This window comes from Phlebotomus papatasi, chromosome 1 (genome assembly GCF_024763615.1).
Source record: "Phlebotomus papatasi isolate M1 chromosome 1, Ppap_2.1, whole genome shotgun sequence".
NCBI classification, from domain to species: Eukaryota; Metazoa; Arthropoda; class Insecta; order Diptera; family Psychodidae; genus Phlebotomus; species Phlebotomus papatasi.
The window spans coordinates 16,168,564-16,189,198 of NC_077222.1; the positions used below are offsets into that span (position 1 = coordinate 16,168,564).

The following is a 20,635-nucleotide window of genomic DNA, read 5'->3' on the forward strand; positions in this document are numbered from 1 at the left end:
TTGCATGTTGGAACTTTTTATTAAAATAAAATATTATTTTGAGGTTAGGATCAACATAACCTCAAATTTAAGAATAACTTCTTTATCAAATAAGACAATTACACCCAATATTTAGGTATTTCAGATTCTCTGCTTGAAAATAAAGAAAGAGGAAAATTTTGACTTTAGGAAAAGTTAATCAATTGATTACATTTTCCTGTAAACTTTTACTTTTTTAAACCATCTTCAACTGCCGATTTTTCCCCTTAAACTTTCAACGATTGCTGACTAAAATCGCTAGAAAATAAAATGTGTTCTCCCACGCTTTTTAGCATTATTTAGTTATTACAATTATATCAAATATGAGTAAAGTATGAAATATTACAAGATTTTCATTTACCTTCAATTTTCTTTCTTTCTTTTTTATAGTTTACAATGTCACTATGAAACAACATGAAATTCAATGGATTATTTTTAATAAATGTTTTACTCGATTAATTCCAGAGTGTATTTTTTGTGTTTCCTTTTTTCCCCGTTTTACAATTTCTGCTCACAATTATCAAATTTACATAAATATTTATATATAAAAAAGGAGGAAAACAAAAATGCAGCATTTGAGGGTAAAATCATGATTTTTTTTTGTAAGATCAAGTCAGTGTACAAGTAATTTATTTTAATATTATACATTCTTTTTTTTAATCCTTGAAGTTATTCTCAGCATTTTTTATATCCCATTATTTTTTTGTTTTTTTTTTTTAATTCCCTTTAATGCTAAAAATGTAGCTTTTTTTTAATAATTCGTTTCATTTTATGATTTTTTCTCTTTTGTAATTGTAGTTAAAAACACAGCTATTACTAAATGTTATGTTTCTTTTTTTTCTTCATCGGTAAATTGGTTTATGTTTTTTTTAGAAAGACGCGTGGCTGGATTGTTTTTTTCTTGAGTTTTTTCTTTATCAAAGTTTCTGTTTTCACCTAATTCTCGTATTTTTTTTTTAAATTCCACTTTACATTTATCAATTAATCACTTCCTAAATAATTTCATTATAGTTTTATTTTGTTTCTTCTTTTTTTTAATTTTAACGTGATCAAATATACACTTAAAAATTGTTTTTTTTTTTCACTTTATGATATTTTTATCCCTTACCATTGATTTTTTTTTTAATATTTATATATTTTTTTCTTTATCATCTCTCGTGTTTCGAGAGTTTTCTTCTTTTTTTAATTAATTGTCTCATTGATGTGAAACGAAATTAAAGACTGAGGAGAATTTTCACATCGGTTTTTCTTTGTTTTTTGTTTTTTTTTTATTAATTATTATGAATAATTTATTCTTTTTTTATTTTGTTTTTGAAATTTACGCTCACGTTTTTTTATTCATCACCTTAAATAATTATTTTTTCAATTGTATAATTAATTATAAGGTATTTTGTTTGTTTGTTTTTTTTTTAAGTCTTAGGGCCGAGGGACTAAACGGACCTGAAAAAAAGGCAAAGCTGTTTAAAACCTTTGCAAAAAAATCCTATTTTATTAAAGAAAAATCAATAAAAATAAATAAAACTTACCCTCATACTAAAAATGTTCCCCAGCTCTCATGTTGTCGCTCACATCTCGCTCACTATCAGAATATTTGCATTTTAATAATAGTAAGTTTAAATATGGATAAATTTGTTATTCCATATTTAAAGTTTTTTTTTTCCTTCATCTTAAATCTTTAATTTTTTTTGCATCATCTCTTTTTTTAATAATTATTTTTTATGCGTCCTCTCTGTGTTAATTAATTTTTTTTTCCTCAATGCCATTCCCCTTATGAAAACTATTTCACATTTCGCATATCATTCACCACACTCTGCCCACGGATACGTATCGAAGATCTCCTCTCGGGCGTATCGTATGGTCGTGAGGAGTTTGTGGGCTCCTCCATTGTATTGGTGGTCATTTGGGTGCGTTTCGCTCCGCCACCACCGCCCTCAATTTCCTCATTGGGGCCAGCTGTACTGCGTGAGCCACCTTCAGGATACCACCCCCCAAAATAAAGGATTCATTTAGCATCTTTCTCAATTTCTTTTTTTCTTCGTAAACACTCTTGTCGTATCATCCGTCAGTCATCAACTTCATCACACTCGATCTCTTCTTCACACAAACTACCAAAAATTAAGCGTGTTTCATTAGTAAAAAGCGTGAAAATGTTAAAATAAACAAGAAGCACAGAGTCAATTATTGATTTAATACTTAGCACATTGGGAATTCTTGCAGATGGTGCGATAATGATAATTGCTATCATTACATGCTATAATCACTTCATTCACTCTTCAAAGTAAATAAATTTAATAAAACAAAAACCAAAATTCAAAATTTTCATTACAAAGAATGTAGACAAAATCGCTGAGTTAAATAGCTCCATAAGTCCATAAATACCTACAAAAGCTCTACCTTCGAATAAACAGACTTAAAAGTGTTTTAAAAGCTTTTAGTATAAATTATTTACACACTTAAGTGAAGACAACTGTTAACCACAAGCCAGCCAAGCAGCAAACAATTTGTGAATTCCTCTACTGGGGACTTACGAAACATTCGTAAATCATATAGCTCACAAACAAGTTCGTAAAAGTTCAACTCTCTTCACAAACATTGTTCTTAACATGAGTACCTGACGCGCATTTTTATTCCTTTGCAAACATTTGTTCGTAAATGTTCGTAAACATACAAAAAAAAGTTCGTATAATTTTGTCATTTGTTCGTAAATTTTTGAGAGATGAAAATCTACAAACAAATGCTTGTAAAAGAACAAAACAAGTTTGTAAATGTTTGTAATTTATTTCACAAAAATTGTTCTTAACGTGAACACCTGACGCACATTTTTATTCCATTACAAACATTTGTTCGTAAATGTTTATAAACATACAAAAAAGTTTGTAAGATTTTGTTATTTGTTCGTAAATTTTTTAGAGATGAAAATCTACAAACAAATGTTTGTAAAAGAACAAAATAAGTTTGCAAAAGTTTCTAATTTTTTTCACAAATATTGTTCTGAACTTGAGCACCTGACGCGCTTATATATTCCTTTGCAAACATTTGTTTGTAAATGTTCGTAAATATACAAAAAAAAAAGTTCGTAAAATTTTTTCATTTCTTCGTAAATTATTGACAGATGAAAATCTACAAACAAATGTTTGTAAAAGAACAAAAAAGGTGATAGTGTTCATGTTACGAACAATGTTTGTGAAAAAAATACAAACTTTTACGAACTTGTTTGTGAGTAATACGATTTACGAACACTTCATAAGTCCCCAATAGGAATTCAGAAACATTTACAAAAAATTTTACTGCATTTTTTTTTTCAAAGTATTGGGGCCTTACGAAATGTTCGTAAATCGTCTAACCCACAAAAAAGGTCGTAAAAGTTTATAGTCTTTACACAAACACTTGATCACTTGACGAGAATTTTTGTTCTTTAACAAACATTTGTTTGTAAATTTTTGTGTATCTCACGAAACTTTAAGAACAAATGACAAAATTTTACGAACATTTTTTGTATGTTTACAAACATTTCCTAACGAATTTACAAATTTTTTTTTTCTGTGTAGACGATATAAAAGGCAAGATAAGTAATGTATTCAAAAGCTTTCTGTACTTTTGGTATCATTCTCGTTTATAGGGGAGGGGAGCTAATTTATTTTTAAGGTTTATTTGCCGAATGTTTCTAAGCTATATTTAAGCTAAGTTCAACAAATATCTCCTGAGTATTGTCTATAGTTTAATAATTTCTCGTTGCTCAAATTCTATTTCATTTCTTATTGGAGTCTCCCCTCATCCATAAGTCTAAATTGTTCAAAAACGCGTCGTGATTTTTTTTACATTTTTGGATATATTTTTTGAGGTTACCTAGGATACGAAAATACCGTTGAATCATTCCTAATGACAGTTTTCAAGGTCAAACGTTTAAAAGACTCTAGAGAGCATATTTCTCAACCGAATGTTATCGTGTTTAAGTTCGCTATACAGGTCTTGGACTTTCTGACAAGTCTTCACCGGTTCCAAACCGGTAACCGGTTACGTTTTTACAAAATTGTTGACTTAAAATTTAAAGTAAGATTGTCAAAAATGTAGAGCTATAAAAAAAGATTGAGTGATGCCACTACACAAAGTAACGCTACTTTTTTGTCCACACCCAGAATCCAAAATTTTGTTATCCACAATACTTCAAAATTGTCAGAAAACTTATTAAAATACTTTGCATTACAGAAATATTGTGCAATGATTAAATATTTGCTTCAATTATGTGAAACACTTAAAGAGGCGTAGTCTATTTTCTTAGTTTGACTTCTAGGAAACGCCTACATATTAAAAAATAAATCTGAATGATTAACATATTTCTAATTTTTCATTATAAAAAAAAAAGAAATATTTGTCAGAAATGGCGCCAACGGGGAACAGTGGCAGCGGCAACCCTAAAAAAACGATGTTTTCTATGTGACAGTCTATGTTTGGCAGATGGAGCAAGAAGGCGAAAAATAAAGCATAAGATACGTGCAAATTTTTCTGCTTTATTTAACAATATTACTTAATCATATCTAATTAAGGAAATATAGCCGGTACGAATTTTTGTAATCCTTGAACATAGATAAAGAAATTTAAAATTTCACAATGCTAAAATTATTGCCTGGATTCTCAGTTTTTTTTCTTTTATGACTTAAATTTAATATAGTTCCGGCCGAAATTCCGAGAGCCAACATTCCAAAATTTCGGGACGAAAATTTACGGAGGATAATGTGTCGAGAAGTTTCTCAAAATTTCCCTTTGGATCCCACAAGCACGGGCACAATTATTGGAGTAACTATTACACTTTAAAAAAGAGTTCAGAATTGTGGCTTTTCAGGATTTTGGCTTTCGGAATTTTGGTGTTTTCGGAATTTTGGGTTTTCGGGATTTTCGCATTCAGGATTTTGGTTTTTATGGATTTTGGTTTTTCGGAATTTTGGCTTTTCAAGATTTTGATTTTCGGGATTTTGACTTCTGGGATTTCGGTTTTTAGAAAATTTGACATTTGCGTTTTAGGCTTTCGGGATTTGGCTTTCGGGATTTGGCTTTCGGAATTTGGCTATCAGTATCTTAATCGTGACCCGCTTAATCATTTAAAAAAATACTTCAAACTTGTTTTTTAATTTATTTTAGCGCCTGTATTGTAGGCAAAACATTTTTTGGCATTTTTTAACACACAATTGACTATATCTGCCTTTCTGTTTGTACCGATCTTATTTCTCAAAAAGAAAAATCAAAGCCTTACAATTTCCGAGCGTTCTCTAAACCTAGAAAACCTTATAGAACCTGCATTAGAGACGCTGTAGTCACATTTTAAACGTTTTTTGTTTTTACATTATCTGTCTTACGTCTCATTAAAAAATTTATAATCTTATTTTCAAACCTCAATAGGGGCTCAAACAATAGTAGTAGTAGTAGTTAATTGACTAGCTACTACTTTGTCAATTTTTTATTTAAAAAAAAACAGTAGGAGGAGGCTTTGATCGTTCGCATATACGCTACCTTCGGACACTTCATATTTCTCCCATATTCCTTTATGAATCTGGCATATGGCTTTATATTGTAATAGCTAACCTTAAATCCCATCTTTCCTGAAAAAATTGAGAGTCTAATCCTTTTTTCCTAGTTTCAGGAAGCAAAAAATAAAAACAGGTCAAAAACTGTAATTTTGCTGTGCAATATTTCATACGATTGTGCAGAATTAATATCACTTTTCTGAAAAACTACTATCACAGAGGGTAGAAGGGTTATTAGGAATCAGATTTAAGTAAAAATCTTTTAGGCTGAACAGACACTTTTTGTGGGTGGAACAAAATTCACAAACTTGACTCAGATTCATCGATCGCAAATAGAAGACTGCTTCTTTCAGATATTTTCCAGGAAACTTCATTTTAGATACGATCCCTCATATTCACATCTATTGTAATCTACCGATTTGATCCATCACTAAAAAGGAAAACTTAAAAATCGTAAAATTGATAAACAAGAAGTAATTTGACTCAAATAGGTTGCAGTTGAGTAATTATTAAGCAATTTTGCATTTCTTTGATATAAAAATATTTTTCAAGCTTGCACAAACTGAATGTGCAATGAAAGAATCACATCTGTAATAAGCTCATACAGTTTACAACTGGTTTTTGACAATCTTTGACATAACCTCACTATTGTGTTGTTTTGCATGACAAAGAAAAGAAACTGTCCGTAAGAAGATGTTTTGTGAAAATTTTAGCTTGTTCACCTGCTGAAGCTCAATATCTGTGCTAAATCCCGATTCCTGCAGCTGCAGGAACAGAGAAATCTTCAATGATGCACATTCAAACGTTTTTGTGCATATCCGGCTCCGTGGAGGAATGGTGGAATCTTGTGTAGTCTTCTCGCTTGCAGAGTTTTAGTCAATTTTTAGCTTTAAAAACTTATTGATTCGTGTAAATTTGGTGATATTTGGACTTTTCAAGAAAGTATTCATCAGATTTAACCGTTTCCGGAGTGAAATTCTCGTAGAATCAAGCAAAAAAATGGTTTTTAATGTCAATAAAACATCTCTCAGAAAAGTTCCAAAAAAGTGATATTAAAATGTTTTATTCCTTATAAAAATGGGTTAATCAAGTAGATTAGAGTTCCCTTTAAACAATGATGTGCAACTTTTAGTGTCCGGTGCAAAATTTACGGTGAAAATGGGGTGTTCAATGATGGCGTGAATCGTGTGCGATAATAGAAACTTGATTCATCTATCGGATAAATCGCCATTAAATTTTCATTTTCCTCTGGAGGAAAATCTAAGGATTTCCTGGGATTATGTTTGGTGGGATTATGAACCTTATAAGTAAGACATTTTTTTGGCATAGTTGGAGAATCCATACGGTTTGCATGGTAGTCAGAAAAAATCACTGAACTTGAACATCATTTTAGTATGCGAAAGTTCAAAGCCTCCCCCTAGAATTTTTTTTAGTCAAAAAACATTCCTACGACACTTGTTGATTGAAGCGTCACGTAAACCTTTTAACTACCCATAATTTACTATTTTTCTAACATTCCAAAGCAAAAGCAGGAGAGCTTGGAGCCTACAATATTTTTAAGCTTAAATTTACTCAAAATTAGCGGCATCTTTTGAATAATACAGACAATTTCTCTGACATTATACCAAATACCAAACATTCCTCTTGGCAAATATAGAGCACGTATAGGATACAAAACAGACACCTCAAGCACACCATGGATATATAGTCAGAAAGTTCAACAAGAGAGGAGCTTATCAAAACACCACAATAACAATAGAACCAATGGAAACAATCAATATTTAGAGAATGTTGCTAGTGAAAATGAATGGTGCCTCTAACAATGTTAATTCATTTCTTTCTTGAATACCAAATGGAATATCTACAAGTGATTCATCATTTTTTCTTCTTCTTCATCATCTTTTATGAAGAGATTTATGATTGAGCTGAAAGTTAGAATTTCGCCAAAAAAAAAATCCATGCACGCAAGAAATAAAATAGAAGAAAAAAAGAAAGAAAAAAATTGTCACTCACCGAATTTCAGCATATTCCAATCGAAAACGTAATCATAGGTGAATCCTTGTCTATGGAAAAGTGTCCTAAAGAGTTTTCGCAGATAGCAATAGTCGGGCCTCTGTTCAAAGTGCAATTGTCGGCAGTATGTGAGATAGGTGGGAAATTCAGCAGGGAATCCCTTGCACAATTCCTCAATGGGCGTCGAGAGTTTCTTCTCCGAAATCCTCTCGTACTTCTGTCTCTTATTGGCCGCCTTCAGTCCCTGCCACGGCAATGTGCCCAAATTGAAGTACATCAGGACATATCCCAATGACTCCAGATCATCACGCCTTGACTGTTCAATGCCCAAATGTGTATTTATTGATGCATATCGGGCAGTTCCTGTCAAATTCTTATTCTCTCTATATGGTATATGTCGCTGTGTACGTGTGTCACGGTACTTCTTCGCCAAACCAAAATCAATGATATACACTAAATTACCCTTCTTGCCCAAACCCATCAGAAAATTGTCTGGCTTAATGTCACGGTGAATGAAGTCTCTCGAATGGATGTAATCAATACGCGAAATCATTTGATCGGCAAGCAAAAGGACCGTCTTAAGCGTGAACCTGTTTTCAAAGTAAAACGAACAACACAACAAAGTCAGTTTGATAACAAAAATTCTGTAATTAATTCTGAAAACTTTGGAAAATTTAACATTTTGCTTGATAAATAACATTTTACAAAATATAAATATTAGTATTTGAGAAATTGAAAAACTGAGAGAAATCCGAAAAAGTCAAAATAACATTCCGGAAATGTTAATTTTACCCTGCAGGATTGATCCAAAATCAGTGTAAATATTACCCTTTTTAAGTGTATTAGGCGTTAAAATTACCCTCTTTCATGTTAGTTTTACCCTTAAGAAGGTGTAAAATTAACATTAAAAAATGTTGATATACAGGGTGGCTGAAAAAAAATTCAACAACTTTCAGAGAGCATAGCTGTCAAACCGCTGGTGACAGCGGTTTCATATCTTGCATAGTGGTAGTTCATTTTATTGCTTGAAAGCCTACAAAAGCATTTTCGATAATATTTTGTAAAACTTTTTTAAACCGTAATGGAACTCAAACGTGACAATTTAATGTCGCTATATTTTGCAGGAAATGCGGAAGCAGCTATCGTTAGGGCTCTTCAAAACCGGAATGTAATTAAACTTTCCGTTTTTCGAAAAATAACTTAGTACAGGGATACTAGTAGCATTTTAAAATGCTTTGGTGAAGGTCTAAAAAAATTGCTTCATCCCTAGTCATCGTTCATAAAATGACGAAGCAAATTGAACAAAATCTGCGTCACATTTGCAAACAAACGATCTGTGAGACGCATATATCGCAAATAACCATGAAATAAATATTGTTCACGGACCTCTATATGAAGCCTTAAAAATCCTGAAAATGAAGAGACATCGTCGATCCTCATAAAGAAGTTATGCTCGATCGACGACAGAGTAAATTCGCTTGCACGTTAGTGGTCAGTTTCAGAAATGTCATCTTTTCTGATAAGAAAAATTTTTAATTGAGCAATTAATGTTCAAACAAAATAATTGTGTCTATCTGAAGAAAAGATCATACGATAATTTAGACGTTCTAATGGCCACCGGAAGTGAAGAACCACCTCATTTGAAGGTCTGGACTTCCTTGAAGACAAATTATCGCTATCCACTGAGGTTTTTAGGCTGTACAGTAAACAAATGCCAATGTGTTTCTGAAAATTGTCCTGGAAGGAGTGTTGTAGTCGTGGACAAACAAAAATTTTAGTAAGAAGTAATGGAAGTTCGATCAAAACTCGACAACGCCGCAAAAATCTTGCTCCGAACAAGATTTGGCTTAAAAAAAAACGTTTCGCACTTTATTTTGGGAAAACAATGACCTCCACAATTCTTGGATGCAAAATCGTTTGACTTCTTTAAAAGAGGCATTTTGTTGGTCAATGTTAGGACTAAAAAGTAGCAAAGTATCAATGAGCTGATGGCAGCCCTTCCTCGTGAATAGCAGGACATTCAGAAGACTCACATTCGTGCAAACTACGATGCATTTTTTGACAGACTTAAGACCATAGTCAAGTCAAAATAAGATCGTATTGAACAAAACCGATAATATTCTAAAATTTTTATGTATTTACTACCATTTTTTCTTTATTTCAAAAAAGTTGAACAAAAAATGAAGATAATATAGCGCTTTAGTTTGTTGCATTTTTTTCAGCCACCCTGTATTTTTACACCTAAAAAGTGTTAAAGTTATGAGGAAATAAAGTTAAGCGCACTCCCTTTTTTCTCAGTGCAGGAAGATTGATTATTTGATTGCTTATTTATGTTAAATTTTTTTTAGCACTTTACTGTTCTCAAGTGCTTCTGCATTATCGACTTTTCTTTGTGTTGGTTATAGTCTTGACTGTTTTCGCAAGCCTTGTTGTGTTCTAAAACCACCAAACAATCGTGACAAGAACCAACACAAAGATAAGTCGGTAATGTAAAAGCACTTGAGAACAGTCTTCTGCTAAAAAAAAATGTTCTTTTTTTTATTAACCCTCTAACGGGTAAGACCGCCTCCAGGCGGTCTTCACAAAAATCACATTTACAGCGACAATAAAGGTTTTATTTATTTAAATGTGCTATAGTGTGCTCGGTAATAGTCTTATAAACATCTCTTGAAAGTTTGAACTCATTTTGACTCTTCGTTTTGTTGCTATTACCAGTTTTGTGTGACCGGTCAGAGAAAAAGCAACAAAAAATATTAGTGCAAAAAACTCATTTCCAATTTCCATAAAAATACCGATTTAAAGTTATCTGACTAAAATAAATTTATTTTATACTGAAAGATATGTCATTCTACTTTGTGTATTTATTTTAAAAAAAAATTGAAAAAACTAAAAATGCGAATTTTAGAAGCAAAAAGAGTTTCAAAAAATTTTATATTTTCTCACCTAGCGCCTAAACTAAAAAAGATAATAAAGAATGGATGGTTTTTTTGACTTTATTGGATCATAATTATCCTAGAAAACATTGTTTCAGAACTTTTTTTCGCATATTAAAGAAAACACCGTTAGAGGGTTAAAGGTTTAGTTCAGTTTCCCAATATCCTTATTTCTCCATGAATGTAGGGGAAGTTGCCCCTGCTTCATACGGTCCCAAGCTTCGTAACTAAATTTTTCCTACGTTTCTGAACAAATGTAACGTTGCAATATATTTTAAAAACTGGGCAATTTACCCTGGTTTTCAAAATATGGGTGCGATGAGTAACATTTAATGAGAAACATAGGGAAAATTTAGTAATTACGAAGCTTGGGATCGTACGAAGCATGGGCACTTTCCCCATAAACTTGGAGGGCTTGTGTTATTTTTATATGCTAGGTATTTTATAGAAATCTTTAATGCATTTTTGATTCTAACTTGTTTAAAAATAGCTAAAGGCTTCTACGCATTGGTATTGGAAGCAATTTTTGTCAAAAATTGCTTTTTTTTAAGAAAATTGTCTGCACTAATGTAGGTGAAAACGTCAAAATTCTGTCAAAAATGTAGTTTTTGACGATAATTGCTTCCAATGTGTAGAGGCATTAAAAGTATACTACGGTGGATAGTTGTCTCAAAATTCCATAGTGTTTCATTTAAATGTTTCTTTGTGGCCTTTCTCTCCCGAAGTATACGCTTAAGTGTCAATCTTCCCATAAAAGTTGAATGGAGCAAACTTTCGAAAAAGATTCCCCAGAAAAGCTATGCAAAACATTGTGAGAAGGCATCGACCTCGGGGCAGACCTAGGACAAGGTGGCTGAATCACATTCAGAATCTTGCCTTGGAACGCCTTGGGATAGAACCCGAACATATTCCTGAAGTGGCGGACGATCGACAAGCGTGGGCTACTAATTTTGATGTCATGGGCCCGCGACCCCAATAGGGATAAGCGGTTGAAAATGAATGAATGGAATAAACTTTCTAAGTATTAGTACGTTAGATCCTTTATTTGGATTACTAAAGTGATTTTTGTAATGAAAGGTCCTTTTCATTCAAGTGCTTTCATTTTCATATTTCAATATGGCTTTTAGCGCACCTAGCGGCAATCACATCAACTTTCAATGTCCTTAGAACTTCAATAGCAATTATTTTCTCTTCCAATACGACCAAAATAAACCAAATGCAAAGATAAACATTACCGCTATCAGTCGTTATTGAATTGTTCAAAAAATGACTCACTCACAATGATCTTGAAGAGGCTTAAATTAAATCAATAGTGCGGAATATTGCTAACATCGTAATAATAGATACATGTTATATTTCTATTTCAATCAGTCCAAAATAGAACGAAAATAGCCACAAAATTTCCTTATCTCAACCATTTCATTGATAAGATCTCTTTTTTTCTGCCTCTCCATCAATGGATTGTCATTTGAGATGGTTTTTCGAAACCAAAAAAAAATCAGATTACGACTTGTGATATCTCATCCGGCAAATCCTTAATCACCCGCAAATCAGATTACCACAAAAGGTATTGATAGATAATGTGTGTCAAGAAAAAGAGAGGAAGCATCAAAATAAACTCACCTTCTGGAGCAAAAATTGAAGAGATCCTCGAGCGATGGTCCCAGAAGTTCCATCACCATCACGTTGTAATCACCCTCGGAGCCACACCATTTAATTCGTGGTATGCCAACTGCAACAACAACAAAAAAAAACAGAAAAACGAGAGTGAGACGCAACATTGAAATGCATAAATTTTCATTGGATTATGCAACATTCTCTCTTGCAGATTAACAATGTTATTAAACGTTGAGGTTTTGTGTATCGTTTTATTTTATTTTAATTTCTTTTTTATCGTCGTTGTTGATTTTTTTTGTCTTCTCTCTCTCTCTTTCTCTCTCTCTCTCTCTCTCTGTCTTTCTCAAGCATTATAAAGAGAAATATCTCCGTGTATCATAAAGTTTTTAACCAAGATTTTTTTCGTATTATTAGACAAAGTTTAGCCAACAAGAAGAAGCTAAACAAAGCCTTTCATGTAGTTACATTATTTGTAAAATAAAAAGACAGAAAATAATGAGTATATTTTCCTCTTTACATTGAAACAGTAAAGAAGACAGAAAAAAAGTTGATAAGATTATTGCATCAATGACGCAGTGAATTAAAGCTCATATTGCGAGATTGAGAAAAGCAACTGCAGAATTCATATTATCCAGATATTTAGCTGTATATACGATTATTTTCTTTCGTAAAATAACAAAAAAAAAAACACGGATCTTTACTCTTCTACCTCTCCCCAATTGATTTATAATTCAATAGTGAAAGATACAGAAAATAAAGGAATCAAAGGCCAATTGCAAACCAAGTAATATTCTCCTCTTTCTATCTATCAAGACATACTCAAAACCCAATAAATATCGACTTAATAATTCAAATATCTACAAGTATAATCATTTCCATCATTTCTGATTTACATGAATGAACAGACAACAGAACACAAGAAAAAAAATGCCGTCACAATACAACATATTTTTCTCGAACGTAATTGGTGTAGCAAATATACGGAAGGCAATTTTTTTTTATTCGTTGTTGTATCTTCTTTTTATATCCAACAAAAAAATTGTGTCAGTTTCTGAGAAAACTCCAAAATGTACATCCAATTTTATTTCACTCACTAAATTTAGCAAAAATTCCATGAAACAAAAATATAAACCTTTCTTCACAGTGACACAAAAACATACAATAACAGAAGTTTTATTCTTTGACTTCAATTAAGGCACACCGAAAAAAAACTTAATGTTTACATTTGTCGACGAGACAGAAAGAGATTTATAAAACTAACACGACGATAATATTTGCAGAATAATTGTCGAGGAAATAATTAAGACATCAGACAAATTTAGCAACTTTTATTGTCAGCAAAAGCTGCAGCAAATTTCAAATCAACTCTTAAGCCTTTCTTGAAAATAACTACTTTAATCACCAATTCTAATGAAGGATATTTTTTTAGAAAATATATGAGAAGATTTTTAACTAAATATTGAGAATTAAGAATTGAGAACAGTTGGCAGTGCCACTTGCGGGAGAAAACAGCGCTACCACGCGGAGGAAAGAATTGTCAATGTCAGAAAACTTTCGACAATTTGTTCTTGTTTCACAACAAAAATACTTTTCCATTGAAAAAAAAACAAGTAGAAAACAATGAAAATATTACAAGAACATTAGTAGAATCAGCTAGAAAACTGTTCTAATTTGCCTTATACGGGTTTCTGACTTAAAAACCCCAGACTCAGGCTCGTCCATGAGCGTATGTTAGCCTGTAAATTTTGGCAATAAAGATTTATCCCACTTATGCCCTAGACACACTTACGACTTAAGCCGAGAGACGACTTTTAGTGGAAAATGATGAAAATGCACTTTAACCATTATTTCTAATATAATTACGCTAAGCCGTCTCTCGGCTAATCCTCAGGTCTGCCAAAGCCCTTATGTGGTGGATACACCTACGGCTTAAGCCGAGAGACAGCTTAACGTAATTATAATCAAAATAATTATTACGCTTCATTTCCATCAGTTTTCCACTAGACCGTCTCTCGGTTTAAGCATTAAGTCTGTCTAGGGCATTAAACATTAGAATCATTAATTTGACAACCTGTGCATAAACTTCCTCTACCTAATCCCTTACTACCAAATTTTATAGACTCTATACAAGTTTCCAAAAGATCAGCTTGAATCTATTTGGACGCTAGGCTTTTGCCGAAAATAGACACAGACTGATCCTCGAGAATAGGAGAGACTGGGGCAAAAAGTCACAAATCGAAAATTTCAAAATTCAATATCTTCCAAGATAAAAAAGATAGCAGCTCAAATTTTTTCTATAGATAGCCTTCATAGACCTTCTTCAATGTCGTAAGTTTCTTAGAATTCGAACAAGGAATTTAGAAAATAAAAAATATCGAAATTTTTAGCCCTATTTTTGAAATATTTTCCTCGCAGAAGATAACAATTATTACCTACTTATTTTCCAAAATTGATGCACTGGTGAATATTTTCTAAATAATTTGAATTTTTTGAATACGAATCCGTTATCTATTTTAGAATTTCGCAAAAGTTCTTTTCTCCAGAAATCGTTTTATTAAAAATGGACACTTGGGGTAAAAAGTAACAAAAGGTATAGAGCAAAAAGTAACAAAAAGCGAAACAATTTCTGATGTCTCACAGCGAAAAGAAACGTCATCAGGATGAGGATTGGATTACTGAATCCGCTGACAAAGCCATTGTAGAAGAGCAGGCAGGCTTCCAGAATAAAAGATCCACGATTGACCACCTCTTCAGTACTCGCCAAGTACTGGAAAAAATGCTGGAAACACAATATCGCAGTACAACCACTTTTCGTGGACTTCTGACAGGCCTATGATACAATCAACAGATGAGATCTGTGGAATGCCGCACGGAAGCTAGCCTACACCCAAAGTTGATAAGTTTAGTGGGGATGACCATCCCTAACTCAGTGTGCCAAGTAAAGGCGATAAGAGAGAAGTCAGGTCAGGAGCCTTCAATGTGTACTCGGGCCTAAGACATGGGGATGATCCTTTCCGACCCTCTAGAACCTTGCCTTGGTGTATGCGGTGCGCAGATCCGGGTATAATAAGAAGTCATGATAAAGAAGACTCGCGATAAAGGAGACATTCTTCGAGTTAGCCATCATGGTCAACAAAGAGAACAAAGATCAAGATCTACATATCCATACTACTACCAATGATCACGGATGGTCTGGAAACAACACTCTTGGCCCGCTCAAATGAAAGAAACATGTTGATTTCTGAAAGACCGGTCTTACGACGAATCTTTGAACCCCATTGACGAGAAGACTAAGCTGGGTCGGTCACATCTACCGAATTCCAGGGAAAAGGATGCCTAGGAAACTACATAAGCAGAACCCGGAAGAGACGAGAAGGAGAGGGCATCCCAGACGAGATGGAAAAATATAGTGGACGATGTCTTCAAAACCCTGGGAGTGTTGCGGCGCTGGCATACGGAAAGACGAAGTATTGTACAGGAGACCTTGTCACCTTGTTTATCAAGTACCCGTAAATGACCTATCTTTCTTAAATAGACTCTCGCTAATTCGGCTCTTTTAAGATAGGGCTACTTTTTAATTCGGGCAGCAGTTAAATTTGAAAAAAGTTTGTTGACATTTTTCACATTTGCTTATTCTTGTTAAATGAAGAAAATATGCTCAAAGTTTCCATGGGTTTTCTTAGTTACGATGTTATTTTGCATTATTAAGGAGTTTTCATGAAATTTACTATAAATATGAGTATGTAAACTTAATATGAGTATGCAGATGAACAAAAAGTCGTTGCATTTCAAACAGTTTGATGCACAAATTTCTCTCTAAATCGGGCGACATTTCGGTCCCAAATGCCCGAATTTGAGAGAGTCTACTTTATGCTTTTTTTCTGTCTGTAAACTTTCAACCCAACTAGAGGCCAAACGGTAAGAGATACGAATTTTCGGTCTTCAGGATCCCCATAAGTTGACCCAAGGATCATTACTATGATTTTTATTTTTCCCCCACCCCCCTACAACAGTCTTGAAATCAGTAATGATCCAGTCTTTTCTTTTGTATTTAAATAATACATTTAACATCAGTAAACTTCTGTGTATCAAGTAAAGATCAATATTGATATGTTCGGTACGAAATTTCGGTTGAAAACCGGTGGTTAAATGTGTCCCAAAATTGAGTATATTTACCCAATTTTGGGATATTTATTTTTATTTTAAGCTCATAAAAAGAAGCCTTGAAGTTACAGTCTTGATTTTCCTAATTTTAGCATAATATTTTTAAACTTATACGGGCTTCAGACCTAACGCTTAGCCATATGGCTTAACTCCTCTAATTTTTGATCAATCACAATTTTTTGGAAAAATTTAACTTTGGATTAGATTATTAAAGAAAAATAACATATTAGGCTCTCAAAAAGTAATGAAATTGCTCGCTATTTAGGATTTTGAAACCTTCGGGAACTGGGATAAACCTTTAGTCTGAAGACCGTTTTAGGGATATTTTCTTGACATAAAGAAATAAATTTAAATTCTGTAATATCAGCAAAAATTTATATAATTCCATGGTTCAAAACAAACAAGTTGTAAGTTGTAAACTTTCACACAATCGTCAAGAATTCCCATTTATCCAAACTAAACTCCAAGAAAAGTACATCAAACTTATAAGAAAGGTAGAGACACTTTATTGGATTCCATAACAACAACTACCTGGACGTCCACAAAACCAGCCCTATCGTTAAAATCAATCATCACAAACTTGCAGCACATTGCAATGGAATGTGCTTAGTAAAGTGTTTACTTTATATCTCTGCGTATATTCTGACAATGATTCCATTTGACAAAAACCTAGGAAACACGCATTGTTTACATTTTGCCAATAAATTGGATAAGAAAGAGGACATTTCGTTGATACTTTTCTCAGACAAAAAAAAAGAAAGGTGTAAGAAGGGATTCATTTTCTTTCATTGACTTGTTCTTCCGCCAAGTGACACGCAATCAAAATGCCCCGAAAGAGGTAACAAGTAAGAAAAATTCAAAAAAAAAAAAGAAAACAAGCAGAGATACACCTAAAAGACAAAAAAAATAAAAGAATCAGAATGAAGAAGTTGGGAAGGAAGAAGACACGGCGCCACAGCAACAATTTTCATTGCTCAAGACACAAATACAAAGTTAAAACTTGGAATAAAGTCAGCATTCAAATGAGACACATTTCTATGCAAATTTTTTTACTTTTCTGCCAATCAACCATTGGCAATACCAATTCATTCATGGATGATCGGGTATCTTTATCTCTATTTGTCCCCTTCTACTCGAAAAATCACTTCAGTAGGGGTGAATGGTAAAGAAATCCATTCATGAAAAATATGATAAAAATTTAGCATATTTCTGACAATTTGCGTATAAAGGTGTTAACACATTAATCGCCAAAATATCTCAGTTGAAAATTATGTTATCAAAATGGGCTTTTTAGACCTAAATGTTCTTGTAAGAAAAAAACAAATAACATTTGTTTAGAAAGTTTAAGTTCATGTTCTAATGACGCTTTAATTTTAGTACACGAAATATTGTCAGCATTTTAGTTTTCTTTTCCTTAGAGAAAAAGCTCAAAATCTATCAAGAAATAAGCCTACATTCCTTAAAATCTGGAAAATATTTCAGGAAAAAAACATTCAAGTATTAATTAAATTTAGTACAGACATGTACTAAATACGTAACTTCACTACGCAAATAGTAGTTATTTTTCTGTCATCATATAGAATCATGCAATTGCTTGATTCACTGCATTTCACACACAAATAGATTATTTCAGCCATGAATTTTTGCTTTAGTACAGAACTAAATGATACACTAGGGGAAAGTGCCCATGCTTTGAACGGTCCCAAGCTTTATAATGACTAAATTTTTCCTATGTTTCTGAATAAATGCGACTCCGCAATATATTTTAAAGACAAGACACTTTCCCCTAGTTTTTAAAATATGGATAAGATGAGTCACATTTATTGAAAAACATTGGCAAAATTTAGTTATTATTAAGCTTGGGACCATGTAAAGCATGGGCACTTTCCCCTACACTAAAAATTTTACTATTTTCTAATCTTCAAAAAACAAAAATATATTATGATATAAACAAATATGCAACATAATTAATTCAACACATTTTATTTAAAAAAATAAAAATAAAATAACAATTTGTAACTTTAGACGAGGGTTTCGTTTAGTACACGAATGCGCCTAATTCCCTTTATTATATTCTAGAAACATTCCGTCTCTTAAGAAACTATTAAATGTTCTACGAAAATAGTCCTTTTTAATCCTCAAGTTATTTCTTAAAATCAAATTTGAAAGATAACTGACAGAATTATTTTAGTACAGACATGTGCTAAATGCGTAGACTTGAACTTCATTGTAATATTCAGATCCTTAAAACTAGGATCTTAAAAGAAAAAAATCATGTATATCTACTTTTATTTAAAAAAAAAATAGATTTAGTACACATGTAGGCTCCCGTTTATGAGTAATTCATTGGAAATTTCATTTTTTCTTCTTATTTTTCAAGCTATATCAATAATTTTTTTTACAAATGATTAAAGCAAGTAGATGAAAATACCATCTAAACAGCGATGTGGAATTTATTGGTTCCAGTATAATGTCTACGGTGAAAATAAAGCGTACATAGGTGAGAAAATTTTATACGAAGCTGAGCAAACTTTAATTTTCCTCTAAAGGAAAATCTGAGGATTTCTAGGAATTTTGTGAGGTGGGATTACGAATCTAATAAGAGACTTTTTTTGACATAGTAATATAATTAATACGGCTTGTGTGGCATTCGGTAAAAAATCATGAAACTTGGACATGGAACTAGACCTTATTATGATATAAGCAATATTATATCATGATAAGGTCTAGTTCCATTTAAAAATAGTAGAAGAAAGCCCAATTTCAAAGGTTCACCAATCTAAAGCAGTCCCACTTCCTCCTACTCAAATAAAATATCAAATAATTTTATTTTTCAATTTTTAGCCTTTAAAGATCTCTAAGTTTTTCCCTAAACGCAAAAATAAAAATAAGGATGAAAAATTGTTTTAGTACATTCATGTACTAAATGTTGAGAACATTGCCTATTTTGAGCATAATAACCCCACTGGGCATATCAAGCAGTTTTTAGTTTGAAAATAAACTTTGGTTGCAAATTATTATAACTTCAAAATATCTAAAATTCGTTTATAAAAAATATCGTTCATCAGAAGTTACAAGGACGTAATTCAAGCTAAAAAATTTCTTTTTTTTAAGCTAAAAATTCAGCTGTTCCACTCAAATTAAAAATGTGAACGATAAACTCGTTAAATTTTAATATCTCTATTGTCCAAAAAACCATTAGAAATTATGATTAATCGAGGCTAAAAATTAAGCCAAAAATCTGCAAATAATTAAATAAGTCCGTGAAAATTTTGACGGTCAATATGCTTGTCACCTAATTTTTTTCGTCCTCTCTTTCTCATTCACAGAAGTCTTTTACATCATTCCATCAATGACACCTCTTTTGGCCACCAATCAACAATCTTTCCGGATTGAGACAATTCTCTTGCAAGAGGTCGCAGTAAATTAACCTTCAACCACCCTCAGAAATTTTTCTTTTTCTCTTTTTTTTTTAATATTATTGTCAAAAGTTGCTGAAACACCTCAAGATACTTTAGCACAAAAACATCCATCTGCAGTCTTTTAGGAACAATGGAAAAATGGTATGGAAAATGAGAGGCAAAATACTTTATGACGACTATACAGCATTGGACGCCCACACCCTTTCCCAAGCCAACTTTTGCATCACAAGACACACACAAATGGCCTCACAATGGCTCAACAAACTTCAGGTGGAGTCTCTCCCCAGGTGCATTCACGTAATAATCGGCACACAAGCATTTTCTGTCACAAAACACCCATATCAACATTATAGAGAGATAGAGAAGCTGTTCTAAAAGGGAAAATCGCCGGAAAAGCATTATACAAAAGAACATCAAGCGATTTAGTCTTCGTTCCAGAACACCAGAAAAAAAAATCCCCATGTAAGAGCACTCAATAACAACAACAACAAAATATTCATCAATAAATTGGGTCACTTCTTGATTAATGATTTAGATAAGACTGGAAAATAGCAAAAATTTTCACACGATAATCCACCAAAGTGTTTATCAATAGCAAAGAGAAAAAAAGAGAGAAAGAGACAAAGGCTCAAGATGACCTCCCAAAATAATAGCTTCAATTGTGCAGAAAATTAAAAGAAAAATTATTTTGAAAGATTGAAAATTATTCCTAATTGAGAGAAAATCTTCAGAACTTTTATCAAACTTTTACTCACAAAATTGAGAAAACTTTCTGGTGCTTCAAAAGACTTTTCAAGGACGGAAAACAAAATTTTTGGAAAGTCAACTCGAAGTGGCTTATATCCAAGAATATAACATTAAATCACAATAATAGGATTAATCGAAGAAATTAGAAAACATTTGAGAATATTGCCAAGAAATCGTTATTATGGCTTTAAAATTCTTAGAA

The 20,635-nt window shown here is 32.4% G+C and overlaps 1 protein-coding gene across 1 annotated transcript in view; it reads right to left on the reverse strand.

Annotated features, from left to right (window-relative positions):
- Positions 1-1,007: 1,007 nt before the first annotated feature.
- LOC129797998 (discs overgrown protein kinase) overlaps positions 1,008-20,635 on the reverse strand; it is a 33,859-nt gene continuing 14,231 nt past the window's right edge. The window contains exons 4-7 of the mRNA XM_055840927.1: positions 12,107-12,215; positions 7,551-8,140; positions 1,545-1,989; positions 1,008-1,458 (exon numbers count right to left, since the gene is read on the reverse strand). Of these exons, the coding sequence (XP_055696902.1) occupies positions 1,796-1,989; positions 7,551-8,140; positions 12,107-12,215 (893 nt within the window). The 3' untranslated portion in view covers positions 1,008-1,458; positions 1,545-1,795. The remainder of the gene's footprint in view (positions 1,459-1,544; positions 1,990-7,550; positions 8,141-12,106; positions 12,216-20,635) is intronic.